This window comes from Nuphar pumila, chromosome 3, assembly GCF_984573655.1.
Source record: "Nuphar pumila chromosome 3, dmNupPumi1.hap1.1, whole genome shotgun sequence".
NCBI lineage: Eukaryota > Viridiplantae > Streptophyta > Magnoliopsida > Nymphaeales > Nymphaeaceae > Nuphar > Nuphar pumila.
In genome coordinates this window covers 142199986-142221700 of record NC_143251.1, presented here as the reverse complement: position 1 = coordinate 142221700, position 21715 = coordinate 142199986, and the positions used below count along the sequence as shown (strand labels likewise).

The window sequence follows — 21715 nt, the reverse complement described above, 5'->3', positions numbered from 1 at the left end:
AAAAAGGATGGGGGAGGGGCTCGGCCCCTCCTGTGCCGAAAAATGAGGGAGCAGGGGAGGCTCAGCCCCTCCCCTGCCGACCCAACAAGAGACCGAGAGAGGGGGGGGGGGGGTGCTCGGCCCCTCCCCAGCCGACCCAAGAAGACGAGAGACATACCTGCGAGCCGAGAGGAGGAGCCGAGAGGAGGAGTCTGGGAGGCGGAGCTGGGGGCGGCGGCGCTGGGGGCGGCGACGCTGGGGGCGGCGGAGCTGGGGCGGCGATGGGAGAGCTCGAGCTCAGGGGGAGAGAGAGGAGAGATTAGGGCAAAAAAAAATTTTTGCCCTAATCCTCCTCCTTTTCATCGGGGTGGGGGAAAAAAAATTCGCCCAAAAATTTGGACAAAAATGACCCTGGGTGCGTTGACCGCACCCAGGGTCGTGTTGACCGCACCCGGTGCCGCACCCGCACGCGATCCCGCGTCGCGTCGCGTCGACGCGGGTGCGGCACCTGTTTTGCCGAGTCCCTGTGACATAGGCCATAAATGATATATTGCTTTGGTTTTTGCATATGGTACATCGATGATACAATTGGATCATTACAAGCCTGGAGAGCCTTGAGTACGAGATACTCATTCTTTGCTTATTTTAATACATCGCAAAAATCATATTTACTTTTAATGCATTGTATTGCACTATTCTATGTGTTTTCATAGACGGGAGTCCCGTGATGGTTCTCACAGAGGTAGAATTGCCTTTGCTTTTACATGCGGATTACAAAACTAAATAATTGGCTTTTAATAAAAAGATAATAAATAAGAATGGTGTAATATACATTCTGAGATCTCCCATCGGAAGAATGGGAATCTTAGATATTCGGTCTTCGGGAGACCGCGAGAATACAAAAACTCTGTGTGCTTTTTTTTGTCTCCTAAACCCGATATTGAGGTTCTTTCTCCTGACCAAGCTTTTAGGGAGAGTCTGTCACTTGACCTGGGGGTGGTGTGTTTGACACAGCTGTTGTTTTAGTATATCAAGAAAGTGACACTTGTGGGCATGGGGTGTCCCTTGTATCCCCAAAATTAGATGTGGAGATCTAATATTCCTAAGGTAATTCGGTCGAGGGCTAAGTTTGGAACCCAGTAATAAAATACAAATTGTGTGCTAAGTTATCCTAGGAACCTAACTTAACCTCGAGGATTGTACCTGTTTGGTGTATCCGCGGGCAACAGTAATTAATTAAAAAGAGGAAGTTTAATTGTATGCATTTAATAGGGTACGCATATGGAAAAAAAACTTTAAGGAAATATAATAAAGTGTTCATGCATTGCACATAAATCATGCATATTTCTGCTATTTATTAGATCATGCACATTTTACCTGTTCTCTTAATTGTTACATGTTGGTGGATGCATAATGTTTAATTTTTAATGCATGTCAAATATCCTGCTCACTTAAATTGTGATCCCTGTTATTGATTAATATTTCTTCATGCTTAATAAATGTTCCCTGTTGTATGTGAAAGTTTTATCCCAGAGGTTGCGTTCACGCAGTGGCACAAGAGAGAGAGAGGTTTTGGAGACGTCTGCAGCAAAGATGGGCTCTCTTCATTCTCATCGTGAGAACGTGCCCTAATCCATCCTTTTAATTACTGTCAGGTCCAACATAAATAGATATCGGGTCTGCTTCAGACCCAAACACCTGACCCAACAATATAATACAGAGATACAAGCATAATACAAAATTACAACAGTAAAGTGACATAAATACCCCTGGACGACTATCATCCTTAATACTCGCCTTCAAGTTGTGCACGGTTTTGAACCATGGACAACTTGCCTTTTAAGTACCAAAAACGTATGCTAGTGAGACCCTTGGTAAACAAATCTGCTACTTGATCTTTAATAGAGATGTACACTGGGTTGATTTCTCCATCTTCAACTTTCTGCCGAATCAAGTGTTGATCAATTTCTATATGTTTAGTACGACCGTGATGAATAGGGTTAAAAGCAATTTTAATGGCACTTTGATTATCACAGTGGAGTGTGGTAGGCAAAAACTTTTCTCCTATCTCGTCCAGGATATGCCTCATCCAAGTGATTTATGCGATGACGGCAGCCATAGACCGATACTCTGCCTCTGTACTGGATTGGGCAACGGCTCGCTGCTTCTTGCTATTCCACCCCACTGAATTTCCATCGATAAACACACAATATCCCGAAACTGATTTTTTGTCGTCTGGATTTCCAACCCAATCTGCATATGAATATACGATGATTTGATGTTTGCTCCCCTCAATCTGAGATCGATGATAAAGTAAACCATCTTCAATCGTGCCTTTTAAATATCGAAGAATCCTTTTAACCGCATTCATGTGTTCGGTACGAGGATCATGCATAAATTGTGAAACCTGATTCACTGCATAGACAATATCAGGCCTAGTAAAAGTAAGGTACTGAAGCATTCCCACAGGGCTACGATATTGCTTGGGATCACGATAGGATTCTCCATCTTGGGCACTACTGAGCTTATGATTCAACACACTAGGAGTAGACAACGGCTTATAATCTCTCATCCTTGCTTTATCCAATAAATCCATCGTGTATTTATGTTGAGTCAGGGATAAGGTTTCATTTTGTTGATCCACTTCTACTCCCAAGAAATAGCGCAACATGCCTAAATCTTTCATTTTAAATTTTCTTCCTAGTAAGTCCTTGATGATCTCTATATGGTCATCCGAATTGCCGATGAGAATAATATCATCTACATAGATAAGAAGTAGAGTGTTGACTTCTGATGCCGATAGATAAACAAGGAGTGATCAAGTTGAGATCTGAGAAACCCATGTCGCTGGATTTCAAGCGAAAAACTATCAAACCATGAACGAGATGCTTGTTTCAAACCATAAATAGCCCTTCGTAATTTGCAGACATGTGAATTGGGACCATGTTCTGCATATCCGGGTGGTTGTTCCATGTACACTTCTTCCTTTAGTTCGCCATGCAAGAAGACATTCTTGACATCAAGCTGACATAGAGTCCATCCATATTGTATTAACAAACATATAACCAGTCGGATAGTACCCATTTTAATAACTGGACTGATCGTCTCATCATAGTCTTGTCTATATTCTTGAGTGAAACCCTTAGCCACAAGACGTGCTTTATAGCGTTCAACAGATCCATCGGGCTTGTGTTTGATTTTGTAGACCCACTTAGATCCCACGACATTTCTGTGCGAGGGTCGTGGAACAATTTCCCAAGTTCCACATTCGGTGCAACGCTTTCATTTCTTCGTTCATAGCCTCTATCCACCTCTTTGATCTAGATGCATCTACAAAGTTGTTCGGTTCCTCCTATTTTTCAACCTGAGAAATAAATAATTGTAAATCCATGGAGAAGTTATCATAACTTACCCATCTTTCAATGGGATGACGGGCTCTTCCAGACCTCTGAGGCTGAACGTCAGGGCATGAGTCATTATTATGGCCATTTTTTCTTGTATAGACAAGTCCCTGAAATCTTATATCACCATCAGATGTAGATGGTACACTCAACTGGGAATTTGTGACTCCCTCCATCTGAGAATTTCTGCCAGCCTCTTCTTCCGCAATAGTTGATGACTTACATGAACAGTCATCCCGTGTTTCCGTCTGACCAAAAAATTCTGAAGCCATCCACGGTTCATACACTTCATCCCTTTTGTTCCGCTCTGCTTGCTTCTCTCCCTGACTCTGCTTTGCTACCTAATCTGATTCTCCAACAATGATTTCATCAAACACAACATTCTGAGAGACTTTAATCCGACGAGAGGTTGAATCATAGCACCGATACCCTTTGTAGTGGTCAGCATATCCAACAAAGTAGCACTTGCATACCTTGTCTTGAAACTTTTCACGTTGAGAACTGTCAATGTGAACATAGCAAACACAGCCAAATGCTCGCATTTCGTTATAATCAGGATGTCTTTGAAAAAGAGTAAAATATAGAGATCTATCTTCAAGCAATTTTATAGGCAGACGATTTATGACATACGTCATTGTGTGGAAAGCTTTCGTCCATAAGCTCAAGGGAACACATGAGTTGTGGAGCATATTTAAGGCACTTTCCACGATGTGCCTGTGTTTTCTTTTTGCAACACCATTTTGTTGTGGTGTATGTGGGCAAGATATACGACGATTGATGCCATTCTTTTGAATAAATTCAGTAAATTCATGTGATAAGTACTCTCCTCCTCCATCACATTAGAAATGTTGGATTTTGAATGAAAATTGATTACAAACAAGAGCATGGAACGAACAAAAGATTTTGAACACTTCAAATTTATGTTTCATAAAATATATCCAGGTGAATCTAGAATAACTATCAATGAAGATGTAGCGGCAGCCAGATAAAGAAGTTTGGGGAGCAAGGCCCCAAACATCGGAGTATATGATTTCAAAAGGAATTGAAGCTCTTTGATTTATTAAATGAAAAGGGAGTACATGACTCTTACATAACTGACAACTGGAACAAAGAGGTTCTTCTGACATTTTATTCAAACTAGACTCTGGAACAAGCCCATTTGACACAAGCTTTTCAATAAACGAACGACCACAATGACCCAATTGACGATGCCAAACTTCAGCTTATTACATTTAGACACACTAAACCAATCTTGAGACAACTTTGACTGAATAATTGACGAGATTGGTGAAGCAACACGAACTGAAGAGGGAGACTCCTTAAAGACATACATATTCCCTTGTCGCTCTCCTTCGACGAGCGTCTCCTTCGTAAGAAGATCCTTAACACATACAGAAGGAGTAAATTCAACAGAAGAGTTAGTATCGTCAACAAGTTTAGACACAAAAACAATATTCTTAACTATGCTCGGGGAATGGTAAACAATAGACAAAGTTAGGGAAGAATTAGAAAGAGGAAGGTCAACGGTTCCAACATGTGGTATAGGGTGAAGAATATCATCGTCGGTCTTAATGCTGAATTTTCCAAAATAGGGAATCGGTTTTGAGATCTTACCAACATCACCTGTAACATGTGTTGCCGCTCCAGAGTCAATATACCATGTTCCTTGCTCATTCTGTTTGAAACTCAGCCCTGAAAGTGCAAAAATCGAGATTCTTCACGTTATCCTTATCCTCATCTTTAGGTCCCCCCATTTCTTTTCCTTTGCTGGGAAGTGTTGCTCCATTCATCTTTTCTTTGTTTTGAGGATTATGCCAGCATTTTGCCTTAATGTGTCCTCTCTTATTACATAAATAGCATGTTGGTACATTTCAGGAGTTTTGATTGTTGGGAAATGAGTTGAACTGATTATTTGGAGTAGGTAACAATCCACGTCCTCCAAAATTAGCTTTTCCTTGTCCACGTCCTCCACGAAAAGAGTTGCGCCCCCTTTCTGATCCCATTCCTGTGATCATTACCTCGTGACTGCTGTGATTTGAAAAGGTCTCCCCATTAATGGTGACTTCATACTGTAGCAGCTTTGCACGAAGATCTTCAAGGTTTGGTAGTGATGGTAGACATAGCAACGATATAACCAACATATGATATTCAAGCCCAAGACCATTCAACGCTTGTTGCACCTTTTCTCTGTCAGGAATCTCACAGCCCACCATAGCTAACTGATCCATGATGATCTTAACTTGATTCATGTAGTCTGTCACAGTCAGACTTTCCTTCTTTAACAGCTGAAACTCTCTTTTCAAATGAAGAATTTTGGCCTCTGAAATCTGTGAATATGTCTTAGCTAACTTCTGCCACAGCTCCATAGCAGAGAAATCATCTGGAATACTCACCAATACCTCTTGAGAGAGAGTAGAGGTAATGTATGCTATGACTGCTTGGTCTCTCTTCCTCCATGATGTGAAATCTGGATTGCGAATTACCGTGCTAGAGACATCTCCTTTGTCACCCTGTTGTTCATGTGTGACGAACTCTGGTGGTGCGTGGATTGTCCCATCAAGGTGCCCAGAGAGATCCAGACTCCTGATAAATGGCAGGATCTGTCTTTTCCAGGTCAAGTAATTTGAATTGTTGAGCTTTTCAGAAATGAGTTGTCTAAGAAAACTAGACGGCAAAGATGGAGAATCCATAATGATGAAAGAAGAAGGACAGTGGGTGATGGTGATGCTGAAAAGTTGTGAATAGATGTGTGAAAACTATCTAAAATTGCAAGAAATGTGCTTGAAGTTCTCTATTCCTTTTTTTTTAGGTAACGACAAGCACAGTAAACAATCTGATATAAATCAGATTTGTTATAATCTGATCTGACGCAAAGGCAAGATTAAAATCAGTAAATCAAACAATTCAGATTTAACATAGAATTCAGAACTGACGCAAATTCCAGATCTGATGCAGTTTGGGTTGAATCTGAAATAGCTCAGATCTGCCGCAGTTTAGGGCAAGTACTGAAAATCGACATACTTATCAAGGTAGGACTCCTTTAAGGAATCAAGAAACAGAAACAAAGAGAGAAGAAGTGGCAGATCTGACGACAACCAAGAGAGAAGAGGTGGCAGATCTGACGACAACCAAATTTGAGGTTGCCGATCAGACCTAGGGTTGAAGAACTCGATATTAGGTCTGAGAACAATCAGGTCTGACGACACAGATAACAAATGATAAGAAATAGAGAGGAAGAGAAGAAGGATGAAGGTTACCAGAAGAAGGGATGAATCACCTAACCTGTTTACAACAGAAAATTTGAATCTCACAGGGCACTCTCGCTGGAACACGTCCTGCACACTTGTATGGGAGTCACAGGCGAACCTGCTCTGATACCATGAAAGTTTTATCCCAGGGGTTGCGTTCACGCAGTGGCACAAGAGAGAGAGAGAGAGAGAGAGAGAGAGGTTTTGGAGACGTCTGCAGCAAAGATGGGCTCTCTTCATTCTCATCGTGAGAACGTGCCCTAATCCATCCTTTTAATTACTCTGTCAGTTCGGGTCCAACATAAATAGATATCGGGTCTGCTCCAGACCCAAACACCCGATCCAACAATATAATACAGAGATACAAGCATAATACAAAATTACAACAGTAAAGTGACATAAATACCCCTGGACGACTATCATCCTTAGTAGTATGACTGCTTAATTGAATTATTGCATGAAATCATATTTGTGTTCTTTATGCTCATTTATTTTATTAGAGGGATTTGTACACAGAATTTTTTCGGATTTCTGATACTCTATTTGGTTTTTCGCAGTCACAGGTGATCAGTGAAGTCCGCTAGCTCCTGGGAGGGCACGAGTCACGTTTGGTTTTTTTGATGGCTTTACTTGCATACAAAGTGGCTCTTCTTTTCGTTCTTTTAGTTTTGTTGTTTCTTTCAGTTCTTTTGTTTCAATTAGTTGCTACTTTATTTTTCGTTGAGTAGAACACTATCTTTGGAGTTGGGTTTTGATTCATAAATAAAGAGGTTTGCTTTGGTCACTGTGGATGATAAATGTAATTCACTTTGTAGTGTTTGGCTATCCAATTGAAATTGGAACTGTGAGGACCCCAGGTCTCTGGAAAGTTTTCCGCAATGGTTTAAAAAAAAAGAAAGAAAAAATCCGTATTTTTCAAGAGGTATGAGTTGGGGTCGTTACAGGCAACATTGTGACGTGTCCCGACTCAATGATGCTTCAACCGAGAGATACCACCCAAAACAATATGATGGCAATAGTTGCACTCGATTTTCAATCAGTTTTCACTCATTACTTGAGTACCTCATTGTTATGTTGGATCATTTGATGTCATCTTCCCTCAAAAAATTCAATGGGAAGCAATGAATATAGATTTGTTACCTTAGCTCACTCCCTTGAGTGAAAAAATGACGGAAATGCACTCTTATATTAGAAATCTGCAAAAACTCTCTTCCTTACGCATGAATTGGCACCCCAAATCGCTCTCACGCCCCTCAAGGTGCGTGGGTTCTCCTCTAAAGACCTCTACACAAATGAGAGAATCGGCCTTAGATAAGTCTTTAAAACCCAAAATTAAAAAAGTCAAGTTTTAGCCCTTTTAAAGTGCGTCAGACACATATCATAGGATACACCCTGTATCATACAATACGATACGATACAGGGTTGTATTGTATGATACAACCGATATGGATACGATATACACTCGTATCATGATACAAGTGTGTATCGTATCAAGTTAGACCATAGTTATGATATGTATTGTACAGTATCGTACGATACAACATTGCTATGGACCTTTGGTCATATTCAGAACTTTAAAAAAATCGATAGGATGAGCTTGCAACCCCAACACACTTTTCTTGGCAATGCAGATAACAAAAAAGAGCATGGATGTCACAATCATGCAAAGGATAAAGAACAAACATCTTACTATGTTTTCTTACAGGCATTCCATTATGTTGTTTCCATTTCTCTTTGTTTTTTCCCTTATAGATTTTCTTTCTGGCACTTGCTCCAATCATATTCCGTCGGTTCAGTTAATTAATTGTGGTCATTATTCTAGCTCCGATTTTGGATGCTAGCTTTGGATGGGAATCTGGATTCTAGACTACAAGCTATAGAACTTTATGCATGTGAATGGCCTTCTGAACTTGCACTAGGCTCATTCTCTTATATTTCATTTTCAAGCACAAACACCAACAAATGACAGTTAAGCCAAAGATGGAATGGATAAATTTTGAGAAGATCCGTACACCTGTGAATATATAATGAAACTATTAAGAGACTCAAGCCCCACTATCAGTAAATATAACCACAAGCAACATTATGAATTTATGAGGATATAACTGCTTTTCACCTCTCATTTCCCGCATGACCATATTCTTGTTTCATAACTCTACACCTTAATTCACGCCCCTCAATCCAGTATTTTATCAACTCGAGTGAAGAATCCCTTCCTTAATGGTGATCCTGAAGATGATGAGCTCACTCAAGCTCCTACATGCTATCATGAAGACCATTTTTTTTAATACCTTCACATGCAAATGACATGATCATCATAGATAGGGATACTTCTGCAATTTAGATGATGAAGCATCTTCATAATCAGCTTGAGAAGAAGATTCAAACATTTAAATTTTAAAGTGCACTCCAGAGGAAAACATCTTAACCTCCAAGGGATATCTGTTTCGGAGAAGACTATGATCAGTGATTTTGAAGCCCACCTACTTTCTCATCATAAATTGGTAAACTGCTATAAGAAACTGACTGAAAAAAATCCTCCTAGAATGGATACATAATGTCAACCAGTTCAACTTCAATATATGCCTATTGTTCAAGTGGCAACTCTCACATGGCAAGGTCCAGCTTTACACCTTTCCATTTACTTTTGTCTGTCTTTTACATTAGATATTATTGCTTATTGATCCTCTGATTAAGCTAGAAAACCCACTAACAAAAAAGGTGTATCATTTGCCTTGACCAATTAATTAATTGTTAGTGGGTAGAAAAGAACATTACAGGTTTCTCTCTATATGGCCAAGTCTGAACATATGGTTTATGCATTTAGGCAGTCTGCCTTGAATTTACTTGAACTATTCGCATAGCTTCATGTGCACCACTTTACCACAACAGAAAAGGTGTCATTTCTATTGCCAACAGTTACATGTTTTATGAGAAGACTAAAATATCCAGTTGAATTGTCATCTTACCCAATAGAGGTTACTTGATGAAATTATTTCCTTACTTTCTTCAATAAAAAATACATATAGATACTCAAAACCTCAGTTCGTTGGCTTTTATTGTTATTCTCCCCATCTATATCTTCTTGGCAAACTCTTGAGGATCACACCATGTATTGGAGGTTAATTAAAAACCATAAGTTCTGAGTATCTAGAGTATTTATGACTTCTTGGTCTTATTCTACATAATTTACCACATTTCACATGTAACTTCCACTTTAACCTCTTGTATGCATCTGTTGAACCTTGCCATGTTTGATCCAACATAAATATCTTCAGCCATAAGATGATTTCTTCCCATTTAACAATATATAGATCATCCTCACTACGATGTGCACTACCACCACCTTTACTAAAAGACTAATTGAAGCACCTAGGTAAAATGGTGTCACAACCATATAAACAATGCCTAGTTTTTTTATGAAGTTGTCTTCCATGTTTACATCCCCATAATATTCTGAGCAGCTACTCATAGTGCTAAGGAGGATAGCAACCTTGGCAACAAAACAACAACAACAACAACAACTACGCCTTCATCCCAAAACAATTGGGGTCGGCGATATGAACCAAAAAAGAAAATCATTCTGGGTCTTCCACATGAATCCTTCTCCTCCAATCATTTCTATCCAATGCCATGTCCTCGGTGAGGTTCAAAGCATTCATATCCTTTCCTATCACCTCCATCCATGTCTTCCTAGGCCTACCCTGACCTCTTTTAACTAATATATTTTCCCATTTCTCCATCCTTCTAACTGGAGCATCATTAGGCCTTCGCCGAATATGTCCAAACCACCGTAAACGATTCTCTCTCATCTTATTTTCAATGGGTGCAACACCTACCTTCTTACGTATCTCCTCGTTCCGAATCTTATCTTTTATTGTATTTCCACACATCCATCTCAGCATACGCATCTCAGCTACACTCATTTTTTGAATATGATGTCTCTTGGCAGCCCAACATTCCGTACCATATAGTAAAGCGGGCCTAATAGTCGTCCTATAAAACTTTCCCTTCAACCGCAATGGCATTCTACGATCGCACAATACTCCAGTAGCATTTTTCCATTTCATCCACCCAACCTTGGCAGTTCACTATAAAATGTTTCCAGCAAAACTACCATCTCCAAACTAAAGCGCTTCCATGGGAGGGAAAAAAAAAGGGTGCTCCCATTTCATAAAATCCTTTCATCCAAAACTGCTCCTCAAATAACTCTCTAGTAACAAGCAAGTAGCTACTCACCCATCATGGACATCTGATAAAAAGCAAAGTCAAAACAAACGGATGGAATAATATGTAACAACATTATCAAACGCACTAGGCAGCTTCGTCTATCTTGCCAACTCAACTCACATACACATATTATATTAGCTTTCTTCCTTGCAAGTCACCACATGTAAATCACACACATGAACCCATAATACAATGTACAGTCAGTCATAAATCATTAAATATAGAGACAGTGTGCTTCCAAATTAAGATTTTCTATTTCCAATTCTGTCACTTGATCACCAGTGTACTATGTAACCGGGACACGCCAAAATGGTCGGCGTACCCATGTCGACACAGGGGCGGGTACCGGACGCAGTGCGGGTATGCCACGGGTCAGGTCCAACTCAGACCCGAGATTTTTTTTTACATAAGGTCAAAAGGGTGGGGCCATTTTGGTCCCGCGGCCCGCCGCCCCTCCCTCATTCTCAGATCTCCCGAAACCCTCATCATCATCCTCGGCAAAAGGAGAGAGAGTGAGAAACTGAGAGCCGCTGCCCCTCCCTCTCTGTGCTCTCCTGAAATCCTCATCCTCCGAGAGAGAGAGAGAGAGAGAGAGAGAGAGAGCACACCTCCTCTCCTCCTCCTCCTCCTCCTCTTCTTCTTCTCACAGCAACAAACCGATAGAGAGGGGGGGGGGGGGGAAGGGGTATGCCCTTCCCCTTTTATAACTTGGTTTCGTTGACCCAACTCAGATCCCATGTTCTCATGATTCAAACCCAAACTCTTATATATATATATATATATATAGTCGTGTCCCCGTACCCTCATTCCATGTCGTACCTTCCGTACCCACACCCGTACCCAAGTGACATAGCCAGTATACTGTTCAAATTGGTAGTATGATCATGAGATTGATCCACATCCTAAGAGGACATTTCAAAAGTTAATGATAATACAACAATGATTATTAGAATGGTCATTCATGAAGTTTTTATTTATTGTTCCAACATGTTCATTATTAATGTTACCTGCAACATCTTCAAAAAGAGAAATTGTATCACAATGATCAATTATTTTGGTAATCAAGCATAAACATGGATTCCGTATCTGTTGCTCAAATCAGAATACTAATATATAAATTCAACACAGCATACCTCTTCAGAAGGAACTTGGAGAAGTCTTGATGCTGCTAAAAATATGTCAGGAGCAGGTTTCAAGTTCTTAAATGAATCTGCTGACACAATAGCATCAAATCTGACAGACAAGGGGGAAATAACTTTAAACTGAACAAGAGAAAGTGGAATACTAGTGTTGGCTTTAAAAAATAAAAAAGCTTTCAATAGCAACCCACATCACTCAGTGACTAAAGGCAACCCTATAACGGATAAATTCATTTCCAAACTTCCTGGAGATTACCATAATTATTTGATATATTGCTCTTAGATACAGTTACAAAGGTTACTTTCTTCCGTCTTTATCCAAGGAAAGGCATGTGCAGAAAAGATCATTGTTCTATTGTGCACAAACCTTCATAATTAAATGAGATAGCCCAGGTTGCTGAGTTTACTAGTTTTGAACCCCATCACCTACCTGAGGATTAGGTCATCTACTGTAAGCTGCTTAACTAATCTCTGAAGGATGGTGCTTTTGTTATTTTCAATTAAAATTGTTCTTGGAAGCAGGACATGTTTATAAGCACAAAGCATAAGCATAGTTTGCAGCATATCCAAATCCTCAAATTCTCGAAAGTCCGTCACAAAACACAATTACACAATAATAGGAAGGCCTTATTATTGCCAACTGCCAATCATAAAAAACAACACAAGTTCCAAAGAAACTAGGAAAGAAAAGGAACTTGCATGAGTATGATCCACCCACAACTATGAGCGAACAAGTTGGTATGTGACCTGGAACAACTAAAATTAATTATGAAGAAAAGATAAGCTATAAGAAATATAAGCCAATAAGGCAATTTCCAAGCATTCCAGGTATGGTCAACTAAATTTTATGGCAAACAAGTCCATAATCCAAACTATCACCTGACCCTTCAACTAGAAGCACTCCTTGATGACTTGAATGATGCACATTGACAGGATTTTGACTCTAAGGACCATTCTCATATATTCAAAGACGGTTAAGGTTGATGTTTACTTAGACGATGGTCACAAATATCAGTCTCAGCTATATCCCAGCATAGCAAATCACGCCATAATATAGGTTCTTTGATAAATCTCTTGAAAATCTTGGCCCTTGAAAAAAATTTAAAAATTTAAAAAAACAGAAATAATTAAGAAAAGAATGTGTAGAAAATAAAGCTTTTTTGTAGAAATGTAAATGAAAGTCAAAAAAATTTGAAATATAAAAAATATAAAGGTAAGAAGAAAGAAAAGATATTTAAAATGTAGAAAAGAAATACAAAAGTAAAAGTGACTGAAAATATCATGATGCTACCGTGATAAGATCAGCAAAAACTACCTTATGCATGCATAGTTGCATACAATGATGGAAACATAAATAATAGCAATAGTACTACTGAATATAATAAGATAGTCCTTATTTTAACCTAATAATTTTTACATGTCTCTAAAATCTTTATTTTTCAGGCTGGTTTTATATGATGAAAAGCACCACAAGAAGGTAGTGACATAAAGCAGGCCTTTCAAAGATCATTAAAAAATTCAATTGAACATTAGCCAGATTCTCTACAACATACTAATCCCAAGAAGCATAGAGAAACTATGTTATAGGATCCCAATTATGATATGAACTTCTAATTGTTTGAAGACATCCATGAAAATCCTTTTGCACTTGGTACATATGAAATTCTTTAATAATTGCCAATTACAAGAAGTATGAAATATCAGTATGATGATCAACTGAGACCTCTATATGCTTTCTTTTTTATGCCAAGCTGTGGGTAGTCCTTGGGACTTGAACCCAGGACTCCTGGTTGAATATATTGCAACTCTATTGGTCCCTTGTCTCTTTTTTATAGGATTGGTCACATTGGTCCAGTTATCACTCTTGATCCACTGTTGACTAGTTAATGTAAATGATTATGCAGCAGTGCAAAAGCCCTTCTAATTGAGAGATTGTTGGGTTCCCACCAAAGTTCAGAGTATTCCCCAAAGTATCATCAACTGATGATGATTGCTCAACAACTCATCCAATGAAAACAATTGTCTGTTTGTCAGGCATTACCAATCAATATTTCTGGCATCATTCCTTGTCAAACAGAACTAGCTCATAGCTTCAAAAAAACACTGGCATGCTATTCACCTTTATAAATGCAGTCACAGATTCATCAAAAAAACCACTCAATTAGCGACAAGCAACAAACCAAATTAATGACACACAGAAACCCAGTAAAGGTGCATGAAATACTCATCTTACATAGATGGTGATAGCCCAGCCGCAGCTAAATTTGCATCAACCTTGATGCGATCAGCACTAGATGCAACAGCAACTTTAAGGCCATTTCTTTTGCACTGGCAAATCAGTATGAAGAAAAAACATTAGTAAAACAGTTATACTACTTGAGAACCAATGATCATATAAAATTACCTGCATAATGAGCTCCAAAGCACCAGGGAATCCAATTCCAGAGTTAGGCTGAGCATACTGTAAAACAAGAAATGTTCCTTTAAATCTAAGAACAATTACAGCATCAACTGTTAGTCAATTTCTCTAAACTTTTCAATATGGATGCATATTAGTCACCTTGGCAAGGTATATCTCAAAGAAGCGTTTCTTTGCTGCCTGAGGATCAAAGTTTTCCACCCCTTTCGAATAAGCTACACCACCCAAGAAATTTGCTTCACCTAGTTTTTTGCAAAATTAACCATTTCAACAAAACTTAAAGAAATCAGACCTAGATAAGTAAGCACAAGAAGACTTTTAAATCCATGAAACAGGTGGTTTATTGTATATCTGGTGTAATAGAAGACCATAAAAACAAATATTAGTTGAATTTCATCAGATCCATGTGTGGTTACAACACCAAATTAATTTTACAGACTGGCATTAGTTTTCCATATAACCATTGAAAAAGTTATACATGCAATTCAGTTTCTGTTCTCCACATCTCATCTTTTTCAATGAAAGAAGAACTCCCTTCTGATGCAATTCTAATATTAATACAAAAAAAAAATCCATATTCATGTCAATATCCTCAGACTATCATGGTTTCAGATTGACATGATTATCAAGAAAAAATTAATAATTAATCTGAAAAAGTAAAACATAATGCATGTCTCAATCACTATCAATTCCTGACTATTGATTCTTGAACACATGATATATCTTCTATCCTAACTCATAAGAAAATGGGAATGGGAAAGACTAGAAAGAAAATCTAACATTTGATGCCAACTCACTTCACTATCAAGTGGGCTACGCTCCACTGCTGTCAGTATGGTTGCGAATCAGACTGAATCGGTCAATTTGTATCATGTTGGCAAAAAATTGATATGAAACAAGCTGAGTCGGCTTATTTTTTTAAATAAATTATAAAATGGATTTAAAATATTTTTAATAATATTTCAATACTTTCATGATACATGTCATCTTCTAATTAAAAATTGGCTGAATCAGCTCCATTTGGTTCAGAATGAGAATCAGCCAATTCCCTGAATCGTTTTGAAAATCGATTCAGGGTCTGATTCGATTCTGACAACATTGCTACACTCTTTTAAGTTTTGTGTTTGTAAGAGCTTAATAGGTCCACAAATATTGAGCCAAGGAGTGTTAAGCCATCCTGATGGATATTCTAAACCATAACTTTCAAAATGAATCCTGGTTATGATAATTTACTGAGTAAACATCAACCACTCATTCGATGAAATAAGCAGCCTTGTCTAAAGAAACGATAACCCTAGTTGTTGCTTACAGGGATTAACAACAAAAGCGTCACATAGAACCAATTATGTGATTAGTGAAGTATAAAATAAGAAAGAGGAGACTAGAAATGTATCACATTGTGTGAATAGATGACCATGACGCTCCAACATCACCCTATGCCAGAAATATTTTCTGAACCAATGGCACAGATCTACCAGTATGACAAAGAATATTTGCAAATTTGCACAGGTTCCCATTTCCGAACTTGAGCCTGAATATGACTGTAACGCCCCAAAATTTCAACTTGTGAATTCGAAAATATTGACGAAAAACCCTTCAAGATAAGAGTTTTTACTTTTAAAATCGACAACGAAAGCAATTTAGAAAGAAGCACAAGTAACCAAATTCTTGGTACGTTAGCAGTAAAATTATCATTTCTCATGAAACAACTACTCAAGGGAAGTGAGGAAACCAAAACAATAAATTATTAATAAAATCTGCCGTTTATTACAAAATGTGCATTTTCCCACTATCCAATAATCTAAAGAAAACTCAAAACTCAGAGCCAAGATGCCAGTAGAAAGAAAAAAAATCTCGAGCCATGTTGCATCGCGCCATCGGCTGCCTGAGAAGTCCTACTCATCACCTGCCCATGAAATGGGTCAGTTTCATAACAAACTAGTAAGTGCACGATTAGACAATGTAGAATAAAATAAAGCAAGACATTCATGAGATAAGCAATTTATTCCATTAAAAGCAACAAGTACAATATATAATCTATTCTAGCAGGAGCAATATATGCATAGATCTATTGTCTTGCAACAGATATACCAACAACATTTCAAGTAGTACAAATCTCAATCATCTACAACTTATTATGAAAGGATATTCTTTAAGTTCTGATATTAACTGGCTTGTGGGTACGCATAGACGCGAAATGTAGAAACAGCCGAGACCGATCCGGGGGTTTATTATGTCAGGTGTTTTTCATTAACCCAGATGACTGACTAAGTTCGCTCCTAAGGGGACGGTCAGTGACCAAGAAAGTAAATCCCCAAAGGCATTTGTGGCCCATGAATGCATCCAACTTCTGCAGAAGTACCTGTGAGTTACCACCTAGGATAATTTATGGTAATCTCAATTCTCCTAACTCCGATGACTTGGGAAGCCGAGTCTTTTTCCCGTGAGGTGGTTGTTAACAACTTGTCTATCGGAGTTTTTGTACCATCCATCCTCTCCCTTGATGAACCATGAAGGTCAAATGGGTACGACGAATGTTTCTTAACCGCCGCTCCATTCTACATGCTCTGGTCTGTTAGACCCACTCAGGCATCTTGCTTGTGAAGGAGAGTTGTTACTGTAACACCCCGAAATTTTAACCCAGATTTATGTGAATTTTTTTTTATAACAATAACAACGGAAAGAATAACCAATATAGGGTTAAGCATTTCGGAACATCACATATGAGAGAAAACTCAACACAGGTATTTCATTACATTATGCAATGAACATTTTAAATTACCATATCCCAAGGAATCACTGGAACAGTAAATCAACAGTCACGATCCGATGCCTCATCCCGCAACCGCTCATAAATGTACTCGTTTACCTGAAAATGGTAAAAATTATAGGAATTAGACTACCACGTCTAAGCAGGAATTCTGTACTGATAGTGCAAGTATATCGTGAATCGAGTGTGTGGTATGAGTGTCATGGTTGATTTTTAATGTATATCAAGACAGGTAAGCACTATGTAATAAAGATCTAAATTCATGTACATGAGCAGGTAAGCAGTTATATAACCATAACAACTATGCCACATTAATATGCAAATGAGCAGTTATTTAGCAATAACAAATATGCAACATAGATAAGCAGTTGTATAACTATAACAACTATGCCACATTAATATGCCAATGAGCAGTTATTTAACAATAACAAATATGCAACGTTGATAAGCAGGTGAGGTATGCCACAGTCAATGAAATAATATGTACACTTTCAGACTATGTCACAGGGATTCGGCCAGCAGGGTGCCGCACCCGCGTCGACGCGGGTGCGGGTGCGGGTGCGGTACCGGGTGCGGTCAACCCGATCCTGGGTGCGTTGACCGCACCCAGGATCATTTAAGTCCATTTTTTTGGATTTTTTTTTAAAAAAAATTTGCCCTATGCTGCGAATTTTTTTTTTAAAAAAAGATCTGTTGACAGCAGCTGTCTGTCAGCTGCTGTCTGTGAGCTGGCTGACAGCAGCTGTCAGCTGCTCGATTCTTTTTTTTAAAAAGCAGCTCTGTCAGCTGGCTGACAGACAGCTGTTGACAGCAGCAGCTGTCAGCTGCTCGATTTTTTTTAAAAAAAAGCAGCAGACAACTGCTTTTTAAAAAAAAAATCGATTCGTAAGGGAGGGGAACCCCGACCCCCTATATATATATATATATATATATATATATATATATATTGACATTTTTGCCCCTGCCGCACCCCCGCACCCGGGTTTTTTGGAAGTGCCGAATCCCCGCACCCGCACCCGCACCCGCACCCGCACCCGCGCCCGCACCCGCACCCGCACCCGCACCCGCACCCATGTGACATAGCTTTCAGATAACAATTTAATTACCTCATATCCACCAAGTTAAGAGTTTTACTAATTTACAAATTGATAATATGAAGCATCTTAAATACAACTTACATATGTCTCTCTAGTGTCTCCACCATGGTTGCCAGTTGAGGAAGCGGGAGCGGGAAGCGATACGGGAAGCGGGAGCGGGAAGCGAGGCACTTTCAAAATTTTAGGAAGCGGGGAAGCGTGGGACCACTTAGGAGCGATTCGGGAAGTGTCTCGGAAGCGACCTAGGAAGCGTCTCGGAAGCGACCTAGGAAGCGTCTCGGAAGCGAGGGGGAAGCGAAAAAAATAAAAATAAAAAAATAAAAAATACAAAAAAATTGAAAAAAACAGGGGAAGCGAGGGGGAAGCGAGGGGGAAGCGTGGGGGAAGCGTGATGGGAAGCGCGCTTCCCATTAAAGGGAAGCGCGTCCCCCATTAAAGGGAAACGCGTCCCCCATTAAAGGGAAACGCGCTTCCCAAAAAAGGGGGACGCTTCCCCCCACGCTTCGGAAGCGCGACGTTTCGCGCTTCCGAAGCGCGCTTCGGGGAAGCGCGCTTCCCCTTTTAGCTAGGCGCTTCCGGTAACTCTGGTCTCCACTAGTTGTGAACATAACTCATCTAAATGATGTTTAATTATCTTATCCCGTGGGTACACACGGGTACAGGTGACCATCTCAGAAGAGAACGTTCGGAGGTATATTATTCCAAGTAATTTATTAACCCGAACATTCTAACGGAGACTGAATCCCTAAGGGAGCGACCAATAGCCGAGAGAATCTCCTAAGGGCTCAACTCAAATCAGGATGCATCCCTAACTTCTGCAGAAGACGTAAGACTACCACCTAGGACACATAGGTAGTCCTGGTCCCTAACTCCGAGGACGGGGACCCACGAGCCGCTTCACGCTCGTAACACAACATAAGTCCTCGAAGTTTTGTACCACCTACCCTCTCCAAGGTAGGTCTCAATTGAGTAATTGGGTTTCATTAATTTAGTTATTTGCCCGAAGCTTAGAACATTTACACAACTTCTAATCATTGTCATAGCATTAACCCATTCTTAGTAATACACACTAAAACATTGAGACCGAATTTACTTGTCATGTGATATGTTCTTTGTTCACCATATACTAAACATGAGTACCCCTCAAATGTATCTATCTGATAAATATGACCCAATTGCTTTGTTAACAGAAGTATCGTGTACCTTGAGAGTTTGTTCTAACCAATTTGTTTCCAGCTAGATATCTTTTCAAACATAACAATTAAACTACTCTGAAATTTGTGGTAAACTACTTTGTACTGACACTTGTTCAATATAGAATGCAGTTGAACACTGAATTAGTTCAGAAATATAACATTTCATACATAGGGGTGCAGTAGCGTAACAAACAATTTCCAAAGAAGCAGATAGCACAATTGGCAAGGGTTGCTGCTTCAGCCAGATTTAATAATCCATCATAAACCATTTAAGATGAGAAGTAATAATGGCTCCAATATACCAATATGCAGGTCACTAATGGACTGACATAATTCACTACCTACAGCTAAGATAAACTGATGGAATCAGCCACTAATGGATAGAAAAAATAAACTAATTCTGGAACTACCATTGCATGTCAACAGGGAATCACTATCTTCAGTAAATAAGAAATAAAGGATTCAATACAATCCTGCATAGAGCAAAAATTGTCAGAACAGTAGCAAACAGTCTGTGTTAACATGATGCCCATACAATAGGTCAGTCAAGAAAGGTGTTGGCCTAGTTGATAATATATATAAATATATATATTTCACCCAGCACTGCCAATATTTGAAACTATCAATACTTCTGTATTCTCAAGAACAACAGATGAACCGAATAGAAAGGTGTATACAGTGACTTATCATTTCCGATTTGTTATCATTTGCAGGTAGATGAACAAGTAAACGCAGACAGGTATAGATAAAAAAATCGGATACAAGATCAAGAAAGGTTGTTCATCACAAAGTCAACTATGAGTAAGAAAGATAATTCTAACCGAGAAAATAAAGTAAATTCTATCAAGCAAATGAATAAGATCAAACCAACCCCTCAAAACGTTATGAATTTAATAATTTAGGGTTTATCAAGAAAACCCCCAAATCTATTTGATGTGGGGATTTACGGTTTATCAAGAAAACCCCCAAATCGATTTGATTTGGGGAATTTGTGTTTTAGGATTAGGCACGTAAACATATGCCCTTCTCAAGGCTATCATTAGCCTTACCTGCAACCCCAGCCACGGTGTTGGATTTTCAGACAACCAAGAAGAATTTGGAATCTCGTTCATGAGATAATAATCGGGATTTCCCTTGACCGACCCAACCCCAACCCGATTCAGTCCACACCCAACAAAATCCTTGACAGAAAACCTACCTCTTTCCGGATGAAAAATAGTTGGAGGTGTCGGCAACAACAATCGCAGGAGGTCGGCTTCCTCCGACGTCGGTGCTTCTGCAGGCAAGCACAAGATCGTCTATGACGAGAAGAAGAGCTCCAGCGAGGTGGGAGGGAATAGCCGAGGGAAGGAAGAGAGATGAGATACAGAGGGAACCCAAGAGGAAGGTGTGAGACTCGTTTCCCCCTCTCCCTTTATCGATCGTACCCACCCCACGCATCTCCGAGAACGACTGGCGCAACTCCTCCCCTTCTTGACTTTGTTTGCCAGAATCGTGCCCTAGGCACGATTCATGTTTTATAAGCCTTTACACTTCTTGCTCGGTCCGGGTCCTGCGACCCACTACATTGGATCCACTATCAAAGTGGATTCGGGTCCCAAGCGAGAGGCGGATCCGGGTCCCAAGCGAGAGGCGGATCCGGGTCAACCCAAACTGAGTGATCCAAGTGGATCCGGGTTAGCCCAAACTGAGTGATCCAAGTGGATCCGGATCGGCACTGAACTGCAGGATCCACTGGCTGGGTCCATTTGGCTCCAATGTGGGTCCAAACCCCAATTACGCAAATCTTTTTAATTATAACACTTTTTAAATTATTCTTTTATTAAACCTTATTATTACTTATATACCCTTAATACCCATATATTTATATATATTTCCTTTTGGATCCGGGTAATGGATCCCGGACCCAATATGAATAAAAGCACTCAAATTTTACGGGTATTACAGTTACCATTTATGTGATCTCAGCATTGTGCTATATGCACACTTCGAGGTTGCCACAACCTCATCATCCAAACATCGTAACACCAACGTAACGTACTTGTCTAAAAGTATGATCGTACCTGCCTGAAGGTACGACTAAATGACATGCATTGCTTTTTGAGCATTTGGCCTGTGGAGGGCGACATCATTATTTCATTTATTTCAAAGTGTTTATTGTACACATCGAGGTACTCAACGACCTCTCATACTTCTTATCGTAATCTATATATCGTACCTGTCTTAAGGTCCGGTT

At 39.5% G+C, this 21715-nt stretch overlaps 1 protein-coding gene across 1 annotated transcript in view; it reads right to left on the bottom strand.

The window, feature by feature from the left end:
• Positions 1-21715, bottom strand: part of LOC149844167 (haloacid dehalogenase-like hydrolase family protein) — a 132046-nt gene that overhangs the window by 85657 nt on the left and 24674 nt on the right. The window contains exons 2-5 of the mRNA XM_090001049.1: positions 14558-14658; positions 14402-14458; positions 14231-14325; positions 11992-12091 (exon numbers count right to left, since the gene is read on the bottom strand). Of these exons, the coding sequence (XP_089857175.1) occupies positions 11992-12091; positions 14231-14325; positions 14402-14458; positions 14558-14658 (353 nt within the window). The remainder of the gene's footprint in view (positions 1-11991; positions 12092-14230; positions 14326-14401; positions 14459-14557; positions 14659-21715) is intronic.